This window comes from Zosterops lateralis (genome assembly GCF_965231275.1).
Source record: "Zosterops lateralis genome assembly, chromosome: 2".
NCBI classification, from domain to species: Eukaryota; Metazoa; Chordata; class Aves; order Passeriformes; family Zosteropidae; genus Zosterops; species Zosterops lateralis.
Genome location: NC_139763.1, coordinates 18998563 through 19009363, shown reverse-complemented (window position 1 = coordinate 19009363; position 10801 = coordinate 18998563). Strand labels below are relative to the sequence as shown.

General features: G+C 42.3%; 1 protein-coding gene across 1 annotated transcript in view; it reads left to right on the top strand.

The window, feature by feature from the left end:
- Positions 1–4916: 4916 nt before the first annotated feature.
- Positions 4917–10801, top strand: part of EGFL6 (EGF like domain multiple 6) — a 31576-nt gene continuing 25691 nt past the window's right edge. Inside the window, exons 1-2 of the mRNA XM_083855561.1 lie at positions 4917–5193; positions 8984–9093. Coding sequence (XP_083711687.1) covers positions 5126–5193; positions 8984–9093 — 178 coding nt within the window. The 5' untranslated portion in view covers positions 4917–5125. The remainder of the gene's footprint in view (positions 5194–8983; positions 9094–10801) is intronic.

Below are 10801 nucleotides of genomic sequence, written 5' to 3'. Positions count from 1 at the left end.
TCCTCAATCATTCCTGTATGGCTGCTGGGTAGTGGAGAGAGCAGATGATCACTACAATAAGAGCTATATCTAGATTATTTTGGCCAACAAGAGAAGCAACAAAAGAAGAAAATCACTTGTCTCTTGGTAAAAGGCACTGTTTTGTTACAAAAAGTGAAAACAGACTAAAATGTTCATCTAGAGGATATCTAGATGTGAAAAACTCTTTCTACACATGTATGAGGCAAGGTGGTTCTTTTAGGAGCAGAGATAGGAGGGGAGTATTCTCAGAAAAATTATATAGCCACCTTTTAAACATTGAAGATTAAGGTCTAGGGAAAAGAGCTTATGAAAAAGGTCAAATAAAAATAACTGTAGACAGTCAGATAAAAAACTTGAGCCCCTTTGGAAAGAGTTTTCTCCAAAAAGCCAATATTTATTTATTATAATACCAGTACTGTCCATAATGCAGACACAAATGGTGTTTCTACATTGGCATTCTAGAATTGCACCTTGGAAGTAAATCTTGTGACTGACCGTTCAACATGCTTGGGCTCACGGACCATATGAAATGGATTTTGTGGACTTTAGCCGAAACCTTAAGATGCACTTTAAAAGCAGACCTGACACAACAGAACCAGTAATGAATATCCATGCCTGAGAACCAAATGACAGCAAAGAAACCTTGAGTAGACATTTCCATGCATATATTCATCTGTGATGCCCTCAGATTTTCATGTTCCTTTAATGACCTTTGTCTTAGCTGCCAAAATAAACTTCATCAGCTTTTGCTGAGTTCTTCATGTTCTCTTGAACCAGTCATCAAACAGGCACATATATCCTTCAGCTCAGCTGCTTCTGCCAAATAAATTTATAACCTCGCTTGGAACTCCAGTGGAGTATAAACCCAACATGTGAAACCTCTTATGTTTTCAGAAAGGTGATCTCCAGCCTGATGGTATAATTTTTACAGGCTCTCGTTCATGTTGTATTAGGCCACCCAACATCTTGAGTGTGTGACTTTTAATTATTTAAGCAATGTACAATACAAAGCATTTCCTAAACCCTGAGCTTTTATGCTTGCAAGTGCTTTTGACCAGAAATAAGGATTCCCTCATAGAAACCATAACTTGGTTAGATATATACTGAGCCCTTCTTCAGGATATCTGGGATCCAAGCTGATCCTGCCAATGGATTCCTACTCTCTGCTACACAAAGGACAGAGGCATTGCCCCATGGACCACAGGGCTGAGTTTAACCATGTTCAAAATCTGAAAAATGTTATCAAATATCAAAGGAATGTAAACAGACTATTTCTGAGAGTATTTTATAGTGCCAACTAAAAAGTAGTTTGAGGTTACAGCTAAATTTTCCTAGTAGCAAAGATTTGTTAATCCTGGTGCTCTGCCTTTAACAATCTAGTCTGCCAACTTTTCCTCACATGCATAGTCTCAGTGAAGCCATATTACTAGGCCTCATAAATCTCTGGATATTTGATAGTTTTCCTAAAGCCTCAGATCCTAGTTAAATAAATGCAGGAATTTCAACTTTGAAGCTGATTTTTTTTCTCAAGATATCCTGAAGCAATACTCAGCAAACCAAACCAAAAAATAAGCTCAATTGATTTTATAATCATGATTCTATTCAGGAATTCCAGTGCAGAAATCCCATTCATGACTTCTTACTGTTTCAAAATAGTCTTAAAGCTAATAAAATGATTAATGAGGAAAAAAAAAATGAGTGGTTTGCTTTTATTTATTTATTCTACTCCATGAAAAACCTATAAAATAACTTGATCTGAAACTACTTGGCAGTATAAATGGAACTTCATTAAAATAAAAGGGATATAGCCATTATTACTATAGTACCAATATTTCAGTTTTTAATGCTCTTGGGTTATTTTTTACTCTATCTATGCTTAATGTAAATGTTTTAGTTGAAGTATTTCTATTTTAACTTCATCAGTCCTTTGTGATTTCTAAATAGAGATTGAATAATTCATATTTACAGCATAAAAGAAGTTAGAATATTACACCATCTACTTCAAATATTAAGACACAGAGAGAACCTGAACTCATGATAGCAGAAGTGTAATCTACATTTCAATAATTCAAATAGTAAGGCCAACCTGTCAAAGATTAAAGCTCCAAAGCACTGAATTACAAGATAGTCAATTAACATTTAAGATTTATTAATATGACAAAATAAAGGTATAGATTACATGAACTTCACATTTTTTTTAAACATAGTATGGCTGAACAAATTACTGAATCACTGTGGTTTTTTCTGTCAGAAAAAAACCCAAAACTACTAAGAAACATCATGTTATTGGGCTACCTACCATATGGAAAGTGTTAAGTATAAGAGGATCACCAGTGACTGAATTATTTTTGTTATAGGCTAATGGAGTCAAGCAATGAAAGATTTGTGTGTTAGTATGTAGAGAAATAATACGAGGGGAAAAAATGTCTAAATCTTTTTGGCAGGAGACATGAAACTAAAGAAAATCACATCAAAAGCCAGGAAGCTATACTTATAAAATTCCTCCCTGAAAACCACACAGTGATCTCCTATTACATTCATTCATAAAGCTGCTGGAAATGGCAGTCCCTGATGCACACATGGATTGCATAGGTATCAATTAAGATAGGCCAGGTGGGAAAAAAAGGGCTCATATGGGGGGCATTATGTATTAGATACTTGGTGTTGGGTTCTTCACAGGGGACTTGCAGCACTTTTCAGAGTTCAAGGCTTAATTCAAAAATGTAACCCCTCCCTTTCCATGGGAAGGAACACTCAAAGTGTGGAAAAGAAAGGGGCAAATCTAATTCTCTTCCATAGCCTCGTAGACCATCTTCCATTCCACTCTTCCATCCTTTTGAGTGGAGAAAAGCATACTAAATAATTTTTTCCCTCAGAGGAAAAAAGCACATTAAATCATGGTACAGTCAGAGTTGTGTGAGGGCAGGTACTTTGTGTACCTTCAGCATGTTCTGGAGACTGAATCTCCTCCTCTGCATGGAAGCTCCAGGGTCCATGAGTCTGTGGAGCTGTTCCACACTAACTTTCAGAGAGAAAGTAGCAAGTGGAACAAGTAGGAAAAACCTAAGTAGAGTATTCCAGGTGTGTCCTGACAAGTGATAAATAGAGAGGGCCAGTTATTTCTTCATCTTCATCTTTGCTTGCTGGTGATGCTCTTGTTGATACAACGCGGCATGTCAGGCAAAGGAGGAAATGAGGGGGGATGAGCAGGACTCCCACACACACAAATTCAGAGCTGTTATGTCCATTCACCCCAAATAGGAAGTGGGATCTTCAATGGGCAAAAGAGTCTTATCATGGAGCCTCACTTTGGTCCAGAGATGACAACCTGGAATATCAAACATAGCTAAGACCCAAAAACTAGGGGCAGCATTTCATGAAAAAATAACTAGAATTGTGTTCAGTCTAGAAATAGGATTAATAATTGTCATCCCACTAATTTCGCATTTTGCATTCTAGATATTGAGAAATTAAATGAACAGCAGCAGCCATGAGCTGTGCTTTGGGATCAGGATTGCATGAAGTACAAAAAAGGTTTTCCTAAAAGCTGAAGGACATTCCTGTTAGACATGTTATATATGACCCTAGAAGCCATAGGCCCCTCTTGCATCACCTTGGTGTGAAAGAGCTCCTGTGAGAGCTCAGAGCAAGATTGGGAGGATAGTCCAGAAACTGCCCATTAGATTTCACTTGGGAGACAGCCATGACTACAGCCTCAATAAACATTTCCCTAATAAATCACAGGAATGGGGAGACCGAGGGCCAGTCCCATTCCAGCAGGCAATGTGAAATACTGCTTAGGGACCACCAGGGCAGACAGACCTATCCATAAGTCACTCTGTTTAAAAAAAAAAAAAAAAAAAAAAAAAAAAAAAAAAAAAAAAATTTAGGAAATAATTATAACTCGATTATAGCTCATAACAGACTACATGCATCACAGTTTAGAAATTGTCTTCTAACGTAAAAAACTTGCCTTGAATACTGATTAATATTTTAGTGGCAAGCTCAGACTCAAATTATCAAATTATACATTCATATTTTTTGTTGGAATAAACATGCATTATAAAAACCATGAGGTTTTGAATTCAGTTTTAAGTAATTAGTATGCTTTCCACATGGCGCTGATTTTACTAAGATCAAGAGACTACTCCTCCCATACAGGAAGACAAGTCTAATGTAGGGAGCTGGAGAGTCTCAAGGTGCTCCTGCATTTCAGAAAGACAGCAGCACAGCTGCAAACCAACAATGGCTTTTGTGCCCAGCATCCGGGACAAAAACGTCTTTACCATCCTGTGCAACACAAAACCAGTATTTCACAAGTTTGTTTCTTTTAAATTGATTGAATTTTAATTAGAAGTCATTTCAATCCTGGGGCTAAATTTGCCATCTTTTGGTACCTCTGGCTTTGCTCCTCTCTACAAGGTGACTTACATATACTTTGGAGGAACACCTGTACTTTCCGAAGTCTGAAGAGATCAGAAGCAGATGTCAACAACTTGGCAGAAGTTTTTTTCTAAAGAAGATTTTTCCTAATACCCTAGTAATTAGCAGCTTGAAAAAAGTTTGTTCAGGGATGATCCTGCGTGGCAAAGCCTAGAAAGCTTTCGATGGCAAAGCAGTTTCGGGTGATGGAAGCCCACCGCAGCGCTGCCTCGGGGCACAGCGGGGCCGGGCCGGCGGGACACCGGGCTGTGGCACGGGGGAAACACCCGCGGCCCGGGACTGGAGCGGCACGGCTTTCCCGGGGGAGCATCACGGCCTCTCCACGGCCAGCCCCGGGCCAGCTGCCCGCTCCGGCCGGGACCACCCGGCTCCTCCGCCCCGGTCCCTGCCCCGGTCCCTGCCCCGGTCCCTGCCCCGGTCCCTGCCCCGGTCCCTGCCCGCCCCGGCTCCCGGGGGGAGCGCGGCCGGAGGCGGGTCCGCCCCGCCCCGCCCGGTTATACGGCCCGTCCGCCGCCTGCCCGCGCCCCGGTGCTGCCGCCGCGCCGCCGAGGGACAGCCAGAGGGACGGCCAGAGGGACAGCCCCAGGGACAGCCCCAGGGACAGCCAGAGGGACAACCCAGGAACGGCCAGAGGGACAGCTGGACCGCCCGTGCCCGGGCGATGGTGGCGGCGGCCGGAGGCGCCCTGCTGGCCGTGCTGCTCGCCGCCGGGCTGGCCGCCGGGGACAGGTGAGCGGGACGGGCGGGAGGGGCCGGGGCGGGGTGCCGGGCGCTCCCCCGTGCGCGGGGTGTCCGCGGGGTGTCCGCGGGTCCCGCCCGGGCCGGGCGCTCCGGCGGGCAGGGAGCCGCTCCCCGAGGTGCTCGCACCGGAGCCGGGGAGTCCTGCCCTGTGGCGGTCCCAATGGGGGAACAGCGGCACCGCCTGTGGGAAGGTGTGAGCACCTCCAATTCTTGGTCTGCAGCATAACCGGCCCTTCCCCAGCAGGCAGTCATCACGGATGCTGGGTTCTGTGGAGACAGGTATGCTTTGGAAACAAGGACATTTTGAGAGAGGATCCATAAAACCACTTAGTCCAGACCGAGCCATTCCAGTGTTCCCTCTCCTCTCCCCGTTCTCCAGAAGCCGAAGTGCTGCAGCAAGGGAATAGCTCATAAAGGGAAAATTAGCAGCAACTGCATATGAAGCCTTCAAGATGTTTGGTGGTTTATTTCTTTAATATTAGATCTGTGAATGGAAACGTTTGTCCTCAACAAGTGGCAGTGTGCTGTTCCAGCACATGTGGGGCTGTTGAGTGGTCAGGTCCTCGGGAAGTTCAGGAACTCCAGAGCTGCTGTTATGTCTTGGAGAAGGCACATTTGTTATTCTGTACCACCTCACACCATTGTCGAGGGCAGGGGGAAAAGGACTGTCCTCCAAGAAGAAGGGGTTCCTTCCAGTCAACAAAACGTGGTGAAGGGAGCCTGTCCAGTCTATTACTGGGGTATTTTTGTGTGAAATGTTTCTTCTACCTTCTGTCATATTGTTGCTGTTACTGTTCATTTCCTTATCTCATTGCTGTTTCCAGTAAATTGTTCTTACCTCAACCTGCAATCTTTGCCTGTTGTGTCTCCAATTCTAAACTTCATCCTGAAGCAAGGGGGAGGGTGAGGGGAAATTGGGGGCCCAAGAGAGGGTGGTGGGTGGTTGTGGGGAGTGTTGGTGGGGGGACTGATTTGGGGAATACCATTCCTAAACCATAACAACAATACAGGCTACAACAGCAGTGAAACTTAGTCCCACTTAGTTTAAAATGGTGCTGATGGTTCCCACAATCTTGTGACAGCTAATGCAGCCAGCTCTTTATTTCAGTCACCTCAACTCAGGGCCCTGGCTTGTTGTGGTTACTATTCATCCTCACTGTTCTCTGCCAAATGTCACATAGTGCTGTCAGCAATACCACAGCCACACAAAATCAATTCCTTCTCCCTGGGCACTCTGGACTGCTAAGTAGCCACTTGTTATGTTTTGCACCAGTGCTGCCTCTCAGAGGACAGAGTTCTTCAGACACCACTCTTCCACTGATCTGTGCTGTGGTCTGACCTGCACAGTGTGCCTTCTCTTGCCTTTCTTTTTCAGTCACATATTTTGGCTGCAGGTTCTTCAAGGCCAGGAATTTTTTGCAGGCTGAGCAGACTGTGATAAGTCCAGCCATCTCACTGAGGTACTTTAGGTAGTCCCTCTGAAATCCTACTGGGATATCAGACAAGGAGGGATCAGAAGTGCCCTGTGCCTTCAGTCTACATTACTTCTTGCCCAATATGCAGGAGGGTTCATGTGACTTTCTTCCAGAAGGGGTCTGCCTGCCTGAAAGAATCTTCTCTTTCTAAATTTCTTTTTCAAAAATGCTGAACTCCTGATAAAAATATCTAAGCTGATGGGTGTTGATTCTTCTTGTTTGAGAGGGACTAACCTGGCAAAACTGGTTTTCCTCCCAGATTTTGGGATCTAGTTGATCTTTCCCTCTGCCAAAAGTAAATTTTTTCTTGATGCTTGTGGAAGTTAGAACAAGTCTTTCGACCTTGTCCAGGACAATATCTATATAGTTCAGCTATGTTAATTTAATTTGCAGCTTTATGGAACTTTTCCCAGTTTTAAGGAAAGTTTGTTCTGAAATCTTGAGCGATATTGTATACTATATTATGACTTTTTTTTTATATTGAAGCAAATTATTAAATAAAGCATTACTGAATCAGTTTTTCCTGTGGAAATGAGTAGCTTTTGGAAAGGAATGAGATCCTTCTTCCTCCAGGCTTTAGGCATTTTAACCTTCCAGGGCCGTCACAGTACTATCCAGATACATTCAAAGGGATTTTCTGGGGTGCAAGCAGAATGTATATTTACCATCCAGGTGAATTCAAGGCTACTTTCTAGTCTGCAAGCAGAACATATGTTCTTTAACTTGTATACTTGCAAGTGATGTAAGCCAGCAGCATGTGAATAACAAAATGGAAAAAGTTTATTTTATTGTCTGTAGATGCAGAGGCAGGGTGCTGATTTGTCACAAACACACTCAGAGGGGTTATAGCTGTTCAATACACTTTTTCCACCTGTCTGAAGACGTTCATGTACAAATACCTGTACTCTTTAAACTACATCACTGGGTTGATGGCAAAGGTTGGGTGGCTTCAGTCTAGCACTGAATCTTTTTTACTTGCCAGGTGACATGAAGACCATCTCTATGTTCAGAATCCCTCAGATACAAGAGCTTATGTGTTTCCTCTGAACTCCCTTCTAGTTCCAATGGTTCAGCTACTGAAGAAAACTCTGGAGTAGCATCTTGTATCTTTGAAGTGTATGCATAGATTTGTTCTACTAGTTTTCCCAGTGATGTTTGCAGGAACTGTTTTGATGTGAGTGCAACTGGTACAGATAAGCGAAGGAGGATACATGCAAAGCACTCCTGTAATGTGACAAAATATTACCTTTTTTGTGCCTCAGACTAAAAAATGCAAAAGTTCATGCCTGATTACTTTTTCCCACCATTTTTTTCCCACTGTGAGATTTCTGTTGCAGTGTGTTGCCCTCCTCAGTACCCCAAATCACCTGCTATAAAGCTCTCACCTAAAAGAAATTTTCTGAGTCAAAAGCAACACTTTGGGCTCTTTGAAGAAAATGCGTTTTAAATTATGACTTGGATAAAGCAATGGGGATAGAGGATTTTGGTAAAGAAAAGAATTTCATAAAGGGGACAGGTATGTGGTGGTGGACAACTTAAGTAACAGCAAGCAGAGGGAGAAAGAACTTAAGCCACAGCACTCATAGAAGCCCAGAGGAGGTCTAGAAGATTTACACCATTGTGGATTTCCACTAGATTTATAATTTTGGCAAATAATATGGCAGGTTTTCCAACTCTTGCAGCTGTTGATCTGCACAATGACTTTGAACCCCCTGGGCTTATTATTGGCAGGTGAAATTAACATTAATTTATATGGTCAGGGAGTCTCATGCAACCAGAATGCTTGGGATGTCTGCACTTATGCAATCATTTTGCATGTGTGCAGTGCCTATGAGCCTGCAAGTCACATAGACTCTATGGGGCTGACTGATGTTGTCAAGATGCTTTTCTGTAGAATCATTCTTTCCTCATCCAAGAATGGATGAAGTGCTGTCAGTTGTGGCATCATATATTCGATCCAGTTGTTCATGTGACACAAACTGAGGCAGCCCTATTGACTTCACTGATGTTAGGATGACTCATTCTAGCAAGGGAGCTTGCTGTATTTTTTGTCTTTGCCATGTTTCTTATTAGTAAGGGTTTACCTTGCACCGTTAATTTATTGCAGGTGAAACATTCCCATCATCCCAGTTTCTCTGATCAAACGCAAGTTTGCATTCCTGTCTAGGAACACTGCTATAGGTTTGGTGAAATGAAAATGCCTAACAGTGGATAAAACATAAGAGAATTGTACAAAGGGGTGTGCAGAGGTATGGACTAGAGCATTTTCCTGCTGGAGCTAGTGTTTGTCCTTCCTCACACAGCTCAAGGGCTCGTGGGCAGCTGGGGGCTGTGAGCCAGCCTGGGGTGTGTCGCTACGGTTCCAGGTTGGATTGCTGTCCTGGCTGGAGGAAGAACAAGGGCCAGTGTGAAGGTAACATTGATTTTCTGTTTGTTTCCTCTCTGTTGCTGTATACTTGGAGGTTTCTTACATGCCTGCCAGAAGTGACAGAAGGAAAATTCTGAGGAGCGAAGTCTCCTAACTCTGTGAGAAAGCGAATAAAACATGCTTGAGAGACCACCTCCTCAAAAAAAGCAGAGCTTTGGGTAAAATAACACATAACTTACATGTTCAGAAATTCTTAGATCCAGAAGGCACCATCTGTTCTAACCTCCTGCACAGCCCTGGTCAGTGGCTATGCTGTTACAGCTGTCGAGTACGTGCCATAAATGCAGTTTTCTAATGCTGTATAAGGACCCCTAAAATTATTTAACATCAGTTGGTATCCTTTATCTTCAGATTACACAGCCTCTGAGAACCAGAAGTGTTTAACTTACTAAAAATATAAGTAAAACTCAAGCAAGAAGTGCCCCTGACTTGAGCTTGGGTAGCCAGCCAGCATTCTGGTCTGTGGATCATTTGTCTAATGAAGAGGCAATGACTCTTAAGACACTTCTAATTTGTAAAAGGTCTACGTATCCCAAGGAGAATGCAGTGTGGAATCTCTCCAATTGTACTTGGGCAAAACAAAACAAAATCATAAAATACATGTTTTATAAATCTTTTTCAGATGTTACACCTGTTGTCCCAGAGAGTTTGGCCTTTTATATCTAATGAATTTTTAGAAAGGCTTAATGTAATAATGAATTGGTGAAAATCTATATACTAAAAGGGAAAGATGCTAACATGTCTCTGCTCTGTATATATTATATGCCATTTTAAAAAGGGAAAAAGGGATTATTTTCGTATTTCTTGCATTGCCTAATTGCACTTTAGTTTTGATGCAAATTAATACTTGGAGAGATAACTGGCAAATGTAACTTTTGATCAGCCAGTGGAGTAGGTTGTCTTGTTTTAAAGCAGTAGGTTTTCATAAAGTTTGAATACTGTTCTTTGGCAAATTACTTTAAACCATTTATAATGTAATTCTGCATTGTAAATCCAGATGTGGTGTTTTTCTCTGCTTCAGTGCTAACACTACAAGCTGGTCTTTTGCAGTCTTGCATCTCCTCAGTTACAGCAGAGAAATGTGTCCGTCCATGGGAGAACATCCCAAGGAGGGATGTTTTGGATCCCAGGGGAAAAAGTTGGTCTTGCAGTCTGCCATGTTGCATTCAGGGCTGGAAGAAATGTTGAAAAATGCCTCAATCTGCAGAGTTAGTACCTGCAGTACATCTGAATGTATCTGTTAATGTAGGGAAGATACTTTTCCCTACATTAAAGATAAAATTCAGAAAAATGAATTTTAATATTAATTTTGCTATATAGTAGCTAAACTTTCCTATAGTTTGCAGATCAGCTTAACTACATAAGGAATCGAGATTCACATTCTGGTGCACACTCTTTAACTGTTTCCTCAGAAGTAGTCCTGATATAAATTCATGTTTGGTTTGCTCTTCCTGAATAACCCCCATGCTGACAATTAGAGTCATTTCAGGAGCCTTAAGGCTTATAAAAGTCAGCATTTAATTTCTGATTGATGATCCAAAGGATTTAGAGTTGCTCTTTAGTGCATCCAGGTTAAATATAGTCCTCTCAAATTATTGTAAACCTGATGCAGTTATACTTGCTGGGATGTGTGGTAAGGACAGTTGCCTGATGACAGATGTGCTCTGGATGTTCCACCATGGGATAGACACGC